This window comes from Olea europaea, unplaced genomic scaffold (assembly GCF_002742605.1).
Source record: "Olea europaea var. sylvestris unplaced genomic scaffold, O_europaea_v1 scaffold1985, whole genome shotgun sequence".
Lineage (NCBI taxonomy): Eukaryota > Viridiplantae > Streptophyta > Magnoliopsida > Lamiales > Oleaceae > Olea > Olea europaea.
The window spans coordinates 119,715-139,380 of NW_019237714.1; the positions used below are offsets into that span (position 1 = coordinate 119,715).

The window sequence follows — 19,666 nt, forward strand, 5'->3', positions numbered from 1 at the left end:
AATCGAGATATGGAGTGATATCAACCGGATTACCAAGGACTTCTGATGTAGGGGAATAATTATTTGCTGTAGGGGGAATAACTTAGTAAGTATAGCAAGAAGAGATGGGGGAAGGGAAGAGAAGAAGAAGAAGAACAAAGGTGGGGAAGAAGACAGGAAAACGGCTGCAAGCCAACTTCATAATTTAATAAAATTCATCAACTGAAAATAACAATGTAAAATAGGTTTAAATACTGGAAAATACTGCAAACCTAGGGCCAAGCCCAATACACAAGTCCATAAAATTAAAATAACCTAAATCCAACTAAAATAATTAAAACTGCTAAAATAATTAAAACTGGATGTCCTCATCAATTCTCCCGAGGTGGGAGAAAAATTCGACCCTGTCGAGTGGCTATATCACCATAGGCATCCGTCAATCTCCCAACCATAGGCTGAGTGGCCGGGCAAGCTTCTTTCGACGTCTGTAGAAATGCGTCAGTGGCGGTCTGAACCTGGTGTCCTCACCAACTCCTCTCGGGTGGACGGGAGGCGATCTGGACCAATGAAGATCCTGCTGACTCCGATAAAACTCTAACAAATCTGGGTCCAATTGCTGTAGTGTCTCCTTGGAGATCCATGCACAGTCACAATCTGGTCGACCAACCCAACGAACAAGGAAGCGCTGAACCTCTCCATCAGTAGTGAATACAGTTTCTTCATCTAAAATAGCATCAATTTTTTCTTTGTGTGCTATGAGAGGTGGTAGTGGGTTAGAAGGGGTCAAAGAATCAGGGTCAAGGTCCACAATAGGAGAAGACAGAGGATCATCTGAGAGAATGAAATGGCCCTTATGAGCTACAAGGTCCTCAACATTGAAAGTAGAGTGGTAACCAAGGTGTGGTGGAATGTCAACAATATATGCATTTGGACCAACTTGCTTTAAAATTTTAAAAGGACCAGCACTACGAGCTTGCAATTTAGAGGCGAGTCCATGTAGACGCCGCTCTGGCTTAATGCGAACCATAACGTAATCCCCAATGTTAAACTCAATATGTCGTTTGTGTAAATCAGCTTGGAGTTTATATGTTGCATTACTAGTTTCAAGTTGTTTATTGATCTCAATATGCAAGTCACGAAGATATTGTGTAAATGCTTCGGCCGATACTGACACTCTAGCCTGTGGGGACTTAGGGATGAGATCTAACGGTTTCCTAGGCTTGTACCAATGAACGGCTTCAAATGGACTCATACCTAGTGAACGATTTATAGAGCTATTGTACGCAATTTGAGCTACAGGAAGGATTAAATCCCAATTTCGAAGGTTTTTTCGAACCAGACAACATAATAGGTTACCAAAGCTTCGATTAACTACTTCAGTTTGACCGTCAATTTGGGAGGATGCCCCCGGAACGAAGTCTATGGCATATTGAATATCCCTTAGTGGAGGTAGGTGATCAGGGAGATCCTCTAGAAAGACGTCTCGAAACTCTTGGAGGACCGATAGGACTTCAACAGGGCTCTCTATTGCGGAGTGTGATGGGACCTCCATGACTACCAAAGCGAAGACAACTGAGTCACTAACAAGTGTACGCTCAAACTCCGTAGGACTAATGATATGCAATCCTTTTCGTTCCACACTTTTCTTCGTTTCCAGTGGGCCAACAGGCTTCGAGAGTGAGAAAAGAAGGGAAGCCTTGGAAGTGGCGGCCAACTGACTGGCGGTTGGTCGACAGCGGTGGTGGTCGCCTTGGAAGTGGCGGCCAATTGACCGGCGGTTGGGTAGAGACTGAGAAAAGAAGGGAAGCCGGCGACTATTTGGTCCAAAATTTAGGGCTCGAATCTTCTGTCGTCTTCCTGATTGAATCGGTCCTCTGTTGAAATCGAGGCAGAAAAGGCGACGGGGAAAGGAACCGTAACAGGTGTGGATGATGGGTATCGTAGGCATTGGACCAATCGTGATGTTGGATTACCTGTATGGGTTATAGGAAGCTGCTGGCAATTAAGTATGTAGGGGATTGGATGTAGAGAAGAAACTGTCAACAATTACAAAAATCTAGCTTGCTGGGAATGATTACAGAAGTTGGTGGTCGGTGTTGGGGCGGTTTTCAGATGATGGTGGTAACGCTGGTAGCAAGAGAATAGCTTGTCTGGATTTTTGGCCGTGGGTGAGGGGAGCCAGGTTTGGCTCTGATACCAATTTGATGCAGGGGAATAATTATTTGCTGTAGGGGGAATAACTCAGTAAGTATAGCAAGAAGAGATGGGGGAAGGGAAGAGGAGAAGAAGAAGAACAAAGGTGGGGAAGAACACAGGAAAACGGCTGCAAGCCAACTTCATAATTTAATAAAATTCATCAACTAAAAATAACAATGTAAAATAGGTTTAAATACTGGAAAATACTGCAAACCTAGGGCCAAGCTCAATACACAAGTCCATAAAATTAAAATAACCTAAATCCAACTAAAATAATTAAAACTGCTAAAATAATTAAAACTGGATGTCCTCATCAACTTCCCTCTTTATTGGTTTGTATTTTCATCCAAATGGATCTTTATGATTTAGAAGAATGAGAAGCAAAAGGGGTTTGTGAAGATAAACAATTTAAAACTGAAGAAATTAATGAATAGGCCAATCTGCCTATTTATTGAGCCCCTGTTTGACAACCATTAAAATGGGGAAAAGAGTTTTTGAATAATAATTTTTGGAGAATGTGTGGTTAAGAAGTAGAAATAAGTTTTTGGTTTACGTAGAAATAAGTTTTTGGTTTACGTAGAAATAAGTTTTTGGTTTACGTAGAAATAAGTTTTTGGTTTACGTAGAAATAAGTTTTTGGTTTACGTAGAAATAAGTTTTTGGTTTACGTAGAAATAAGTTTTTGGTTTACGTAGAAATAAGTTTTTGGTTTACGTGCTGAATATTGTATTGTGAGAATGTGTGGTTAAAAACGAGTATGAGAAAAAAGAGTTTTGTTTTAATGGTTGTCAAACAGGAGCTGAGCAATGGAGCACAGCTGCAAAAACACTGCTGTGAATAAAACATGCCTTGTGAAGAGGAAACGTATATTTTAATCCAACTAAGGTTTGGGATCCAGATGAGTGATTCAAACGAAGTGTAATTATCTAATGTCTGTGCTAAACTTACTCATCCAGATTCACAATCCAAGTTTCATTGCAAATGAATCAAATAAATTCAAGTACAAATTTACTCTGTATTTCAAGATTTAAAAGAAAAAAATGAAAAAAGAAAAAGAAAAAGAGAGAAGTATTCATTTTGATTTCAAAAATGGTATTGCAACAATATGGACCTAAAAACAGATAATCAGTCTTCCTCCGACTCTATTACTTGACAAGCTTATTAAAACTTCCAATAATTGAGCAAAAGTTGTCCTATGCCACAGGAAAATCACTCACACAAGCAAAAACTTCCATCATATTCGCATCTTCCCCGATAAACAATGATAGCACAATGGAGAATCATTTCATATAATGGCAGAAATAGTGAGATTGTGTTGTAATAATCTTCCATCTATTTTTTATTTTATTTCACTCCTCCAATAACTGAAGCTAGGTCATAGGTAAAGTGGAGTACTTGATTTGAGAATTCACTATTTTGTTCTTTTACATGGACTATCTGGAACAGACATGTTGAAGATGATTTAAGAACCAAAGACACTTCTAGATAAGCTTACAGATATTTGGTACCATATAAAATTTTTTAATGTCACAAAACTTGCATACTCAATGCAACTTTCTACAAAAGAAATATGCAAATACCATAAAAAGGAATCATACTTGCCAGATCACCCCAAGAAAAAAAAAACAACAAAAAAAAAGAAAATGCCTTCATTAACTCCGACAAAATGAAGGCAATATACTAAGCTGTGAAGATCCAGTTTAACAACAGAATGCTGCAACTGTATGCTCAGAATTTTATCCCCTGCTAGGGAAAAATAATGAGCAATTTCCTAAAGGAGTATTAATTGAAAGTTTTAACAAAATAAAATCACATCGTGCAACAATGACAAACAAATGTTCGTGTCTCATAATTTTATTTTTATTTTGACTCAATTGTTGTAATGTTTTACCTACTCCTTGAAGAAAAGACATAATGATATTTAAAAGTAATTTATTTACATACCAGAGTCTAGATCAAGTGGTGAGAGAGGAGCCTTACTAGATCAATGGTTCCAGTCTCTTTGGTGGAGATAAGGGTGAAAAAAGTAATTTATGAACTAAATTCAGGCACTGAGCACGAAAGAAAATGTAGATTCCTTCGAATTATAGCATATGAACTAACCTGAGATGGGAACTGTGACTTGAAGGCCTTGGGCTCAATGTTATATCCCCCAGCTCCAGCTGCTTTATAGATTCCGTACATCAATTTCAAATCAATATCATATAAAAACAGTCGCATCCCTTTATAGATCTTTTTCACCAAATCTTTCTTGCTAGCAGGCAGCCCAAGAACCCTATAACGGTAGCAGTCATTCTTTGTCTGAGAACTGCACATAAAAATCATTCCCATGCACTCAGCCCTTTTCTTAGATTTCTTCTTGGTCGATGATTCAGGCTTATCTTTAGCTCCAGAGGCCACTTTTTTGAAGCTTCCGTCTTCCACCTTCTTCTTTCTGCGCCTCTGCCATGATTTCTTGACCTTCTCCTTTGAATTTGTTTCCAATTTCTCTAGATTACTCTGCTCTTCAGCATTTTGTCCTTCTCCATCTGCATTTTCTTTATCTACTTTTGCACCATTGTTGTCTTCTTCTTTCATTCTATCTTCTTCATAATCGTTATCATTACCAACCGAATTTTCTTTCACCTTCTTTCCGCTCTTTTCACCCGATTTCTTGGCCTTTTCCTTTGAAAGTGCTCCCATATTTTCTTCATTACACTTTTCAGCTTTTCCACTCTCTCCTTCAGCAATTTCTTTTTCTTCTTTTGCACCATTGTTTTCTTCTTCATCATCTTCATTTTCTTCTTCTTCTACTTCTGTAGCATCTTCTTCACTATCTTCGTCCTCGAAAGTATTTGTAGCATCTTCTTCACTATCTTCATCCTCGAAACTTTCATTTTCTTCATTGGCTTCTTCGGAAGTATCTTCTTCATCATCTTCCTCCATTGAATCTTCTCGATTATCTTCATCACCTTCCTCCATTGGACCTTCTTGATTATCTTCATCATCTTCAGGAGTTTTTTTGCTCTTTTGGTCCTCTTCTATTTTATTATGACCATTCAGCTCTTGAATAGGTTCATCATCTTCCGGAGTTTCTTCACTCTTTTGGATAATCACATTTTGTTCTTCATGCTTTGTTTCTTCATCCTCTTCACTTTTTGTCATGTCAACTGATGTTGTTTCTGTATTTTCAATATGAGCAACACCCTTTGTTTGCTCTATCTTAGCTATCATTGAGTCAGAGTTCTTTGTTTCAACTAAAGCATCTTGAGCAACTTCATTCTCTTTGTGAGTTCTATTGGAGGTCGAAGCTTTTTTCTTTCCTTTGCGCACCATTATTAACCTCTAGTGTTTCTGAAACACACATATAAATGTGATTGCACAAGCTCCTGTATATACAAGCAAATATACACAACTTTTAGACTACAAACCCACCATATATATGTTATTAAAGGGTGCATATATACACACAAGCACATGAGAAGGACTTTGATGTATATGATCCATTAGGTACTTATTGGCATGCACATGAGCACTCACATCTTATAGCAAATATAGACCCCCCATATATGGCTATTAAAGGGTAAATCAAGAACAGAATAACGTTAAACCCCTAATATCCAATTTTGAACAAAATTTACAAAGAAAGATTTAAATTTTGAGTTTCAAGTAATAAAATCCGAAAGCTAAGACCCAAGGAGGAGATGTCCACATCTTGAACTGAAATAGAAAATTATATTTCCTCCGTTTTGACCCCCTCTTTCAGGAAGCATTATCAAATTGGCAAATCGAGGTCATGAAGGTCGGAAGCAAAATCTTGGTCGATAACTAGGACCTAGAATTAAAGAACAAATTTTTTTTCATTCAAATTAATTTTTTCTACATTTTATATGATGGAACCCCAAATGGCATGCTTCCGTAAATTAGCAGCAGCAAAAAATAACCTACTTCAAAATTTTATATCACGTTCCCAGAGAAACAATTTTGCTCACTATATGATTTAGAATTGATTTACAACGAACCCCCGATTCCCTCAAGCGAAACCCGCCATAATTATTGTGAGCTTTAAAATAGAATTCCGAGGCTGGAACTGAAATTGGTCGGTAAAAAATCATATTCAAACTTATATCACTATATCAGTATTTTCTAATTCAAATTCTTGTAGCCCTAAATCTTAATTCCATTCAAACAATTACTGAATCCTCAAAATCACTATCCCATGGCAACAAAATAAAGTAATTTTGCAATAAAAAGTTAAAGCCTTTTTTCATTTGTAGAATTAACGAAATGAGCATAAATCTTACCTCTTGTTGTGAAGTCTATTCAGCAGAGTGAAAGACTGAAATCTTTGCAATAGATACGTAAATCTGAAAAAACCTTCAATTGAAGAAAAAATTGGACAAATAAGAAGAAATCGATTACCAAAATAAGGACATAATATCTAGATCCAAGTGTTTGTTTATCTGCTAGTGAGTTTATGTTTAAAAAATTAAACGTCTCTAGATAAATAAATGTAAAACCCTAGAATTTGTTTAGTGGCTAATGATAAGCTAATGATAATTAGGAAAGATAACTCCCCGCATCATTTACAATTTTGATTGAGAATAAAATAGAGATTCTCTCAATTTATTTATTTTTTCAAAATTTTTTAATTATTTTTTCTTTACATGAATTTACAATTTTTCTTGCTTCCTAACATTAAGATCTTCAAAATGATCACTTTTCATAAAATTCTATTCTAAAAGAATTTACCCCTCATAATTATTTTTGGCCTAAATTTAATAATGTTTAGTGTTTATTTTTATTTCATTTATCTTTATATTTTTTCTTTTTATTTAAACTTATTCAAGTGAAAATAAAATAAATAAGATAAAACCGTAAGAACACAATTATCGAAGTCAATCACGGCTAAATGCATGACTATTGCTTCATAAAAAGAGTTTTCTAAAATATTTACTTCGATTTTTATTTGAAAACTAAATTTTAAAAGAGTTTTTCATTTCGGAAGGACTTTTAGAAGAAAATATATTGGATTTTTTTCGCTAAAACTCTTCTAATTAGAAGAATCATTTTCATAAACTTAGCTAAACGAACGTAAAATCAACTTTTGAATATCAAAATCCTCTTTAATTTCTCAAAAATCATGTCAAACAAACCCTAAAAGTTATCATATTCCCTTATGAATTGTGAATCTTGTCAAAGTTATTTTTTATCAAACGACATCAATGAAAACCCCCACGAGGCTTCGCTTGAGGATTGTCTTTTTCCACTACAAAGATGCAATGTTGAGATAACACTAGCATTAAGACAAGAAAATGGTTATGCAGACCATTTTGCTAATATGGGAGAATCCACAAAGATCTATAAATCTAGGAATGACAATTTAAATCGTTAAAATTGAAAATCTTTGTTAATCGAATCGAATGGGACGAAAAAATCGAACCGATGGTGCGATGTGGCTGATATGGTATTTGATTTTAATGAACCGATTCGTAGCGGTACGAGTATGATATTTATGTTATCGAATTGAAACCGAACCGATTACCCGCTTAAAAAAAATCATTTTTTTATTAGGAATGACAATGTTTAGTAAGAAGGAAGTTGACGAATATGTACATTTTTTTATTTAAATCTTAGTTAAAACCATTCTGGATTAGGTAGTATCGTTGCTAGTAAGAGTTGTGTGGAAGAATGAAAATTGAATATGAGTTAAGGTTGAAACTTTTGAATTATTGAACATGAATCAAGTAACTACAATGCACAAAAATCAAGAATGAAAGAAAATTTTAGTATTGTTATATTTACAATATTGTTTGTTAAATTTGTATTTTGCAATTGAAATTTGAGATAATATTTGCATTTTCATTTGAAATATTGTGTTTTTATTTTCATTGATTCTCTTTTCATAAATTGTTTTATATCAATTTGACGGATGGATTTATAAAAAAAAATTATTTTCGTGGTTATTAATTGAATCGAACCGAGATACGAACTGAATCGATTTACGTGGTTATGGTGTGGTTATGGTATGACAAAAAATTTAACGGTTCGGTGATGATTTTGGTCGAATCGAATCGAATCATTGTCATCCTGTTGACACATAAAAATTCAACCCAAATCGAACGGCCCAAGGAATGAGCCCAATTGGAGAATCCCCAAATCAGATAACCCAAAGAACGAAGTCCAATCAAACAATTCAAGATGAAGGCCCAAATAGGAAAGCCCAAGAACGTGGTAACGCCATCGCCCAAGATTGCAAGTCGCCCAGAATCTGAGCGAATGGAGTGCCATGCAGTCACCCAGAGCTATTACTCTATTCTCGCCAAAACCTTCAAGTCGCCCAAAGTCTTAACAAACATAAAGCGTTGTGGTTATTAAGAAGTGCAGTTATCAAAGCAGTTATTAAAGCAGCCCCATCACGTTCCACGATTCAAGGAATTCAATCGAAAACAGTTGAACGACGAAGAGTAATGGCAGCAGTTAAATAAGGCAGTTTTCATGACAAGTTGGCCATTATGAGGAAAGTGGGCAGTTGCAGAACGATCAAGCAGTTTTTAGGCGGTTGATCATAAAGAGATCGTCCATGAAATATAAAAGGGAGAAAAGACATAGAGCAAAGGACCGAATTAAAAACTCTCGAACAGAGAACATGTAATTTTATTTTCTTTAGTTTTAGACTTAAACACTTTTTTCAGTAACTCGTGTGCTTGCGCCCCTTGGAGGCACTTTGTTTTCGATTTCCAATTGTAAAGTCATCGCCAATAAAAGAACGCCCCTTTTTGGGACTTTGTCTCAAGAGGTTTGTCCCTTACACAATCATCTGATCCCATTGTTAGCGACTAACCAGCGCGAAACAATTTGGCACGCCCAGTGGGACAGTGGTGTTCGGTGTTGAAAGTACAAAAGGTGAAATAATATATCTCAGAGATCCGATAAGAAAGCAGCAAGTTAGGGAGGAGTCCAGTCTGTGATCGAGCGATATGAGGAGCAACATGCCTCTCCACGAACAGATGGACAGAATTAAAGCAGTAACAGTCGTTACGAACCAATGACGGAGTTGAGTCCTCGAACCATGCGTGCATTACTTGGAGAACTCACACAAGACGTTGTTGAACAGGTAAATTTTCGAAGTATTCATAATATGGAAAGATTTACCCAAAATGGGAATGCACACTATAACAATATGGCCAAACAACTAAATACTTTGAATGAAACAATGAATAAGTTAGTAGGCCAAATATGTCAACCGGTTATACCTCTTGCAAATCACTTTCAAACTAGGACAATTGTGGGACATAATCCCTCAGTTCTAAATCCGAATCAAGGGGTAGAACCACTTTCTGGTCCCTCTACTTCAAACCAAGGGGGGTACTGCAGTGCCAAATCAGAACAATGGTAGTGGTACGCCTAACTTGGGGGTAATCCAAACATAAGAGATAATGTCCTAAACAATGGACAGCACACCTCACGTGTTAATGAGGGAATAGATGTTCAGGCTAATGGTAATGGCCCTACTTATGGTAATTTTGTTGCCAATCAAGGACCAAATATCAGGCCTCATGCAAATCAACCGGTTAATCAGCCTGTAGGAATTCCATATGATCCCAACGTCATGTTGAGGAATCAGATTATGGAAATCGTACAGGATCAGATGGCTTTTGGGGTGCGTCCCGTCATTAGGTCGACGTACACAAAGTCATATCCTGATTGGGTAGACCAAGCATATCCATGGCCTAGAGGATACAAAGTGCCAGAATTCTCACTGTTTACCGGTTTAGGAGAGGTGTCTACTCTAGAACACATAGGGCGATTCACATTGCAAAGTGGTGATGTAACCGATTACCATAAAATGAGGCTTTTCCCTAGTTCGTTAACAGGAGTAGCTTTCTCCTGGTTCATCAACTTGCCAGCGAACTCTGTTCAAACATGACAACAATTGGAACAGTTATTTCACGCTCAGTTTTATAAAACTGAGTCTGAAGTCACTTTGGCTGATTTGGCGAATCTACGTCAAATGCCAAACGAATGGGCAGAAAGTTTTCTCCAAAGGTTCAAGACAGCAAGAAGCGAGTGTTTTGTACCTCTGCCTGAAAAAGAATTTATCAAAATCGCTCAGGGCTGCTTGAGCTTTGATTTAAAGAAGAAGTTCCAGGACAAGGAATTTCTTGACCTTTTCCAGTTGAGTGCGAATGTGATTAGATATAAACGACTGATAAGAGAGGAAGAACAGATGAAAAATTCTAGTAAAGGGACTTATTACAAAGACCCAAATTTTGATGTTCATACTATCAGTGACGAGTCATACGATCAGGTTGAAATGTGTTTGGCCGAATTGGTCAAAGGAGATACGTATACTTGTCCCATAATGGCCAAGCCAAGACCATCGGGTAAAGATGAGCCCATAAAAAATGGAAACATAAAGGCTAGAACATTCTCGTTCGATGTAACCAAAGCTGACCTTATATTTGATAAATTATATAGGGATAAGCAGATAAAGTTAAGCGATAAGCACAAATTGCCAAACCCTGAACAAATTAAGGGTAAAAAATATTGTAAGTGGCATAATGCATGGTTACATTTGACTAACAATTGCTTGGTTTTTTGCCATGTATTGCAGGATGCTATTGAATCAGGACGAATTACGTTCGACGATAAGAAAAAGATGGCAGTGGATGAAAATCCTTTTCCACAGCCACTTGGAGTGAACATGGTGACGTCTGGATTCAAAAACAAGTTGCCAAAATTCAAGTTCGTCGTAGATGATGGAGAAAAGGATCCTAGACCACATCCCAGTGTCTTTGAACGAATCAAGGGGAAAGAACCAAAAAAGGACGAAGACGTCCTGTGTGCAAGATGTAAAAGAGAAATAAATGGCAATACGGAGAAACCAGGGATATGGCAGCATCCCCATCGCCCTACCTTCTTCCCAAACATTCAGCCTAGTAGAGGGCGAGGTACATCATTCTATAGAGGACCGCCTTTTGAGAGGCAGTTCAGGCCAGCAGATAATGGAAGAACATTCATGCTGCAACCTCGCCGGCCAAATGTGTGGCATTCATTCCAGTATAATGCAGGAAGGGCAATACCCTTCGATGAAATTACTAGAACCCAACAAAGGTGTTTCCAACGAAACTATGGACTGATGATGAGGCAGCAACAGGGAGTGCCACATCCTAAAGCACCTAAATTACTCAAGGTAACCAATCAAAATGTCCTCAAAAATAGTGAAGAAACCGGTACAGATGAATCAATGAAGGAACTGCCAGAAACTTCTTCTGGGAGATCAAAGTTTGAGCGGGACAGAAGGGATGGAGAAGATCCAGATCATCCCCTTACCATCCAGTTCGGTACGTTACCTCCTGTTGTGGCCAATAATTACTTACTGGCCAATGAACTCAAGAATAAAGAAAAAGAAGAAGAGAGGGAGGGCAACGAAGGGGAAGCTTGCGTGCTGGTACGTGAAGAAGGCAAGACTTTTAGAGAGGCCTACAACGATGAAGAGGACGATGGGATGACAGACATTGAAGAAGAAATCGACCTAGAAGCAGAAGGAAGAAAGAGAGGAGTATCGCGCAATACTCTTTTGAAGCAACTACATCGAGAGGGAGTTCGCGAAGTAGACTTGTTGGGAGAACCATCTGGGCGTCCTTTCGATTTATACGTACTGTACGGGATACCCAAAAGGAAGAAGAGAGTGCCTCGCTCTGAAAAGAATGGGTCACCTCCAAGAATAATGCCCCCTCCCACAGGTTGGGTAACTGATGAGGAAGCATTAGAAAAAAGTAAGAAGGAAATTCAGGAGATAGAGGATCAGCGCGATATACTGCACTTCGACTTATCACAGGGGGATAATTCGACAGAAAACAAGCAGGAAGTAAAAATAGAGGCTGCCGAAAAGGTTATTTTTAAACGGCCAGCCATGAAATTGACTAAACACTTGAGGCCATTGTACGTTAAAGCTCTAGTTAATGGCGTCCCAGTGGCAAAAGTGCTTGTCGACAATGGAGCAGCTATAAACACCATTCCATCTAGGATGATGAGAAAGTTCGCAAAGACAGAGGGTGACATGATTCCTACAGAAGTCATCCTCACGAGTTTTAATGGGGGAGCAACTTCAGCTAAGGGAGTTATGCCATTGGACATAACTATAGGAACGACTACTAGGACCACTGGCTTCTTTGTAATAGATGATCCTACTAGTTACAATGTGCTACTAGGAAGAGATTGGATACACGAAAGTCGCTGTATACCCTCATCGCTCCATCAATGCCTGATCTTTTGGAATAACAAAGGTGAAGCAGAGGTAGTACAAGCCGATCATAGGCCTTTTGTCGCAGAAGCAAACTCGGTGGAAAAGTTCATGTACAAAGGAAACTATGGACCTGTCAGGGTAGTGCAAGACGGGGAAGAAACTCAAGTTGTCACGCAAAGCGAAGAACTATTCTCAGTGGACGCACTCACTGAAATGTTCAAACAGATGAGGCCAAATATAGTGGCCCTAGAAGAGCCAGTAATTGGCAAAAGAATAATCAAGGAGTCTTGAATGGATTCTAAGTTACAAAAGTAAATGGCTGACATTCAGGCCTTCAAAACTAGACTGATGGCTTTCAATAAGGAATGCAATGACAAAGCGAAAGAAGAGACAGCCCTAAAAGCGCTGAAGGACAAATTGGCAGTTTTCGAGTTAGAACAAAGCATTGGCCGAGAAGTCAACAAGGTGGACTATTTAGAAGAGGAAGTACTTACAAGGGAACTGAACGACGAAGTGATGCGGATCGTCAAACCTGGATACGCTCAAGCACAAGACCCTCTGATCAAAGTAAATATTGGCAATGAAGGAGAAGATCGCCCAACATTCATCAGCCAAATGCTCGATCAAGAGGTTAGTAACAAATTAATTGCTTTGCTAAAAGAGTACAAAGACTGTTTTGTTTGGGAATATGAACAAATGTCTGGTTTAGATAGAGACTTGGTGGAATATAGGTTACCAACTAAGCCTAACTTTAAACCTCATAGGCAGCCTCATAGACGTTTTGCTTTCAATGTACTCCCTGAAATCAAGAAAGAGATAGAGCGATTATTGAAAGCAGGTTTTATAAGAACAGCCAGATATGTCGAATGGTTGTCCAATATCGTGCCAGTATTAAAAAAGAATGGTAAACTAAGGGTGTGTATAGATTTTAGGAATTTAAACATAGCTACACCCAAAGATGAGTATCCAATGCCCACGGTGGATTCTTTAGTAGACTCGACCACCGGACATGTCATGTATTCTTTCATGGATGGGTATTCAGGATACAATCAAATCTATATAGCTGAAGAAGACATACACAACACTGCCTTTAGATGCCCTGGGTCTCTAGGATGTTTTGAATGGGTCCTTTCGACCTAAAAAATGCAGGCGCAACTTATCAACGGGCAATGAATTTAATCTTTCATGATATGATAGGCAAGTTTGTTGAAGTGTATGTAGATGACATAGTAGTCAAGTCCATTAAAGAAGAGGACTATTTCGAACAGTTAAGATGTTCGTTTGAGCGAATGAAGCAATATAAGCTAAAGTTGAATCCCTTGAAGTGTGCATTTGGTGTTAATGTAGGGAATTTTCTTGGTTTCTTAGTACACAAGAGAGGGATTGAACTTGATAAAAATAAAGCAAAGGCTATTTTAGAGGTCAAACCACCTAACAACAAAAAAGAATTGCAAAGGTTTCTAGGCCAAGTGAACTTTTTAAGACGCTTTATTTCTAACTGTGCAGGGCGAACTAAAGTCTTTTCGCCGCTCTTAACGCTGAAAAATCAGGACGAATTCGTCTGGAAAGAAGAACATCAAAAGGCTTTCGAAAGCCTAAAGACATATTTATCAAGTCCACCAGTGTTGGTGTCACCAATTCAAGGACGGCCAATGAAAGTGTACGTATCGGCTGAAAAAGAATCAATAGCTGGAATGGTCGCACAGGAAGACCAATTTGGCGAAGAAAGAGCAATTTACTACTTAAGTAGATGGTTAACGAAATGTGAATGTAATTACTCTGCTATCGAAAAATTATGTCTTGCATTATATTTCACATGTACAAAATTAAGGTCTTATTTACGGCCTGCAACCGTTTATTTAATTTCTAAAGTAAATTTAGTTAAGTATATGTTCTCGCGCCCTATTTTACACCAAAGGGTTGGCCTTTGGACGCTAGCTTTATCAGAATTCGAGATACAATATATACCTCAAAAGGCAGTCAAAAATCAGGTTTTGGCTAATTTNTTGATAAATTATATAGGGATAAGCAGATAAAGTTAAGCGATAAGCACAAATTGCCAAACCCTGAACAAATTAAGGGTAAAAAAATATTGTAAGTGGCATAATGCATGGTTACATTTGACTAACAATTGCTTGGTTTTTCGCCATGTATTGCAGGATGCTATTGAATCAGGACGAATTACGTTCGACGATAAGAAAAAGATGGCAGTGGATGAAAATCCTTTTCCACAGCCACTTGGAGTGAACATGGTGACGTCTGGATTCAAAAACAAGTTGCCAAAATTCAAGTTAGTCGTAGATGATGGAGAAAAGGATCCTAGACCACATCCTAGTGTCTTTGAACGAATCAAGGGGAAAGAACCAAAAAAGGACGAAGACGTCCTGTGTGCAAGATGTAAAAGAGAAATAAATGGCAATACGGAGAAACCAGGGATATGGCAGTATCCCCATCGCCCTACCTTCTTCCCAAACATTCAGCCTAGTAGAGGGTGAGGTACATCATTCTATAGAGGACCGCCTTTTGAGAGGTAGTTCAGGCCAGCAGATAATGGAAGAACATTCATGCTGCAACCTCGCCGGCCAAATGTGTGGCATTCATTCCAGTATAATGCAGGAAGGGCAATACCCTTCGATGAGATTACTAGAACCAACAAAGGTGTTTCCAACGAAACTATGGACGGATGATGAGGCAGCAACAGGGAGTGCCACATCCTAAAGCACCTAAATTACTCAAGGTAACCAATCAAAATGTCCTCAAAAATAGTGAAGAAATCGGTACAGATGAATCAATGAAGGAACTGCTAGAAACTTCTTCTGGGAGATCAAAGTTTGAGCGGGACAGAAGGGATGGAGAAGATCCAGATCATCCCCTTACCATCCAGTTCGGTACGTTACCTCCTGTTGTGGCCAATAATTACTTACTGGCCAATGAATTCAAGAATAAAGAAAAAGAAAAAGAGAGGGAGGGCAACGAAGGGGAAGTTTGCGTGCTGGTACGTGAAGAAGGCAAGACTTTTAGAGAGGCCTACAACGATGAAGAGGACAATGGGATGACAGACATTGAAGAAGAAATCGACCTAGAAGCAGAAGGAAGAAAGAGAGGAGTATCGCGCAATACTCTTTTGAAGCAACTATATCGAGAGGGAGTTCGCGAAGTAGACTTGTTGGGAGAACCATCTGGGCGTCCTTTCGATTTATACGTACTGTACGGGATACCCAAAAGGAAGAAGAGAGTGCCTCGCTCTGAAAAGAATGGGTCACCTCCAAGAATAATGCCCCCTCCCACAGGTTGGGTAACTGATGAGGAAGCATTAGAAAAAAGTAAGAAGGAAGTTCAGGAGATAGAGGATCAGCGCGATATACTGCACTTCGACTTATCACAAGGGGATAATTCGACAGAAAACAAGCAGGAAGTAGAAATAGAGACTGTCGAAAAGGTTATTTTTAAACGGCCAGCCATGAAATTGACTAAACACTTGAGGCCATTGTACGTTAAAGCTCTAGTTAATGGCGTCCCAATGGCAAAAGTGCTTGTCGACAATGGAGCAGCTATAAACACCATTCCATCTAGGATGATGAGGAAGTTCGCAAAGACAGAAGGTGACATGATTCCTACAGAAGTCATCCTCACGAGTTTTAATGGGGGAGCAACTTCAGCTAAGAGAGTTATGCCATTGGACATAACTATAGGGACGACTACTAGGACCACTGGCTTCTTTGTAATAGATGATCCTACTAGTTACAATGTGCTACTAGGAAGAGATTGGATACACGGAAGTCGCTGTATACCCTCATCGCTCCATCAATACCTGATCTTTTGGAATAACAAAGGTGAAGCAGAGGTAGTACAGGCCGATCATAGGCCTTTTGTCGCAGAAGCAAACTCGGTGGAAAAGTTCATGTACAAAGGAAACTATGGACCTGTCAGGGTAGTGCAAGACGGGGAAGAAATTCAAGTTGTCACGCAAAGCGAAGAACTATTCTCAGTGGACGCACTCACTGAAATGTTCAAACAGACGAGGCCAAATATAGTGGCCCTAGAAGAGCCAGTAATTGGCAAAAGAATAATCAAGGAGTCTTGAATGGATTCTAAGTTACAAAAGTAAATGGCTGACATTCAGGCCTTCAAAACTAGACTGATGGCTTTCAATAAGGAATGCAATGACAAAGCGAAAGAAGAGACAGCCCTAAAAGCGCTGAAGGACAAATTGGCAGTATTCGAGTTAGAACAAAGCATTGGCCGAGAAGTCAACAAGGTGGACTATTTAGAAGAGGAAGTACTTACAAGGGAACTGAACGACGAAGTGATGCGGATCGTCAAACCTGGATACGCTCAAGCACAAGACCCTTTGATCAAAGTAAATATTGGCAATGAAGGAGAAGATCGCCCAACATTCATCAGCCAAATGTTCGATCAAGAGGTTAGTAACAAATTAATCGCTTTGCTAAAAGAGTACAAAGATTGTTTTGTTTGGGAATATGAACAAATGTTTGGTTTAGATAGAGACTTGGTGGAACATAGGTTACCAACTAAGCCTAACTTTAAACCTCATAGGCAGCCTCCTAGACGTTTTGCTTTCAATGTACTCCCTGAAATCAAGAAAGAGATAGAGCGATTATTGAAAGCAGGTTTTATAAGAACAGCCAGATATGTCGAATGGTTGTCCAATATCGTGCCAGTATTAAAAAAGAATGGTAAACTAAGGGTGTGTATAGACTTTAGGAATTTAAACATAGCTACACCCAAAGATGAGTATCCAATGCCCACGGTGGATTCTTTAGTAGACTCGACCACCGGACATGTCATGTATTCTTTCATGGATGGGTATTCAGGATACAATCAAATCTATATAGCTGAAGAAGACATACACAAAACTGCCTTTAGATGCCCTGGGTCTCTAGGATGTTTTGAATGGGTGGTTATGCCTTTCGGCCTAAAAAATGCAGGCGCAACTTATCAACGGGCAATGAATTTAATCTTTCATGATATGATAGGCAAGTTTGTTGAAGTGTATGTAGATGACATAGTAGTCAAGTCCATTAAAGAAGAGGACCATTTCGAACAGTTAAGATGTTCGTTTGAGCGAATGAAGCAACATAAGTTGAAGTTGAATCCCTTGAAGTGTGCATTTGGTGTTAATGTAGGGAATTTTCTTGGTTTCTTAGTACACAAGAGAGGGATTGAACTTGATAAAAATAAAGCAAAGGCTATTTTAGAGGTCAAACCACCTAACAACAAAAAAGAATTGCAAAGGTTTCTAGGCCAAGTGAACTTTTTAAGACGCTTTATTTCTAACTGTGCAGGGCGAACTAAAATCTTTTCGCCGCTCTTAAAGCTGAAAAATCAGGACGAATTCGTCTGGAAAGAAGAACATCAAAAGGCTTTCGAAAGCCTAAAGACATATTTATCAAGTCCACCAGTGTTGGTGTCACCAATCCAAGGACGGCCAATGAAAGTGTACGTATCGGCTGAAAAAGAATCAATAGCTGGAATGGTCGCACAGGAAGACCAATTTGGCGAAGAAAGAGCAATTTACTACTTAAGCAGACAGTTAACGAATTGTGAATGTAATTACTCTGCTATCGAAAAATTATGTCTTGCATTATATTTCACATGTACAAAATTAAGGCCTTATTTACGGCCTGCAACCGTTTATTTAATTTCTAAAGTAAATTTAGTTAAGTATATGTTCTCGCGCCCTATTTTGCACCAAAGGGTTGGCCTTTGGACGCTAGCTTTATCAGAATTCGACATACAATATATACCTCAAAAGGCAGTCAAAAATCAGGTTTTGGCTAATTTTCTAGCCGATCATCCATGCCTTGACATGCCTGAAGAAATTGAACTAGAAATCAATTCGTTCAAGTTAAAACCTTGGGTGTTGTATTTCGATGGGTCAAAAACCTCTAAAGGTGCAGGAGTATGAGTAGCATTAATTAATCATTTAGGGATTTGCTACAAGTTCGCATTCACTTTAGACAGAATGTGCACCAACAATCAGGCTGAATATGAAGTCTTAATTGTAGGCCTAGAACTAATGATAGATATGGGAGTAAGAAATGTGATCGTTAAGGGCCATTCTCAATTGGTAATCCACCAATTGATTGGTGATTTTAAATGCCAAAGTGATTCCATTATAAGTCAATATGAGATCGCCCAAGAATTATTGGAAGAATTCGACCAAGTAGAACTTCAATGCGTTAATAGGATATATAATGACATGACAAATGAGTTAACCCAAATGGCCTTAGGATACTCAAAGGTTTTGAATTGGAAGTCTACTTATGAGTATGGAATCATATTGCCCGTGACTCAAAGAAGGGCGAGAAAGATTGAACTTCACTGCATACAAGATGGAGATGCAATGGATTGGAGAACAGATATTAAAAGGTTCCTTAAGGAACCTAATGGAGGGATTAGTAGGAGAATGAAGCTGTGTTTGCTGAACTATACACTAATAGATGAAGAGTTATTTAAGAAACGCTCTGATAGTTTATTACTAAAGTGTGTAAGTTTGCAAGAAGCCAAGACGATCATGGCTGAGGTGCACGAAGGGATATGTGGAGCTCATCAAGTTGGCCAAAGGATGAGATGGTTAATTATTAGGAGTGGATATTTTTTGCCAAAGATGGGAGAATTATGCGTTCAGTATGCAAAGAGTTGTTTAGCATGCCAAAAGCATGGTCCAATACAAAGGGCGCCAGCGTGAGAGATGACACCTATTATTAAACCTTGGCCGTTCAAGGGTTGGGCGATAGACTTGATAGGGAAGATTTATCCCCCATCGTCCAAGCAACATACTTTTGTTATAATTGCAACCGACTATTTCACCAAATGGGTAGAGGCGGTACCTTTGAAAGAGATCACCTAAAAGAACGTTATAGAGTTTATCCGTGATCACATCATTTATAGGTTTGGAATTCCACAAACGTTGATGGTAGACCACGGAACATCTTTGAATAGGGATCAAGTGAACAAATTTCTGAGCAAGTTTGGGGTTAAATTAGTAAACTCCACACCATACTACGCTCAATCCAACGGATAAGCGGAATCTTCTAATAAGATTCTAAAAAATATCATCAGAAAGATGATAGATGAAAATGCCATAAATTGGCACGAATGTCTGAACAAGGCCTTATGGGCTTATAGAACATCACCTCGGTCAAGTACCAAAGTTACTCCTTTCCAACTTGTTTATGGACAGGAGGCCGTTTTGCCTATGGAAATCAACGTGCAATCGATTAGAGTGTGCTTGCA

General features: G+C 38.6%; 1 protein-coding gene across 3 annotated transcripts in view; it reads right to left on the minus strand.

The window, feature by feature from the left end:
* The window catches only part of LOC111379408 (sarcoplasmic reticulum histidine-rich calcium-binding protein-like), an 8,976-nt gene extending 2,200 nt beyond the window's left edge, over positions 1-6,776 (minus strand). The window contains exons 1-2 of one of the 3 annotated variants that reach the window (XM_023002765.1): positions 6,459-6,773; positions 4,279-5,543 (exon numbers count right to left, since the gene is read on the minus strand). In XM_023002765.1, the coding sequence (XP_022858533.1) occupies positions 4,279-5,490 (1,212 nt within the window). In that variant the 5' untranslated portion in view covers positions 5,491-5,543; positions 6,459-6,773. Of the gene's footprint in view, positions 1-4,089; positions 5,544-6,458 lie in introns of those variants that run through there. The other 2 variants (XM_023002764.1, XM_023002763.1) reach the window with 2 other exon arrangements.
* Between the last annotated feature and the right edge of the window lie 12,890 nt (positions 6,777-19,666).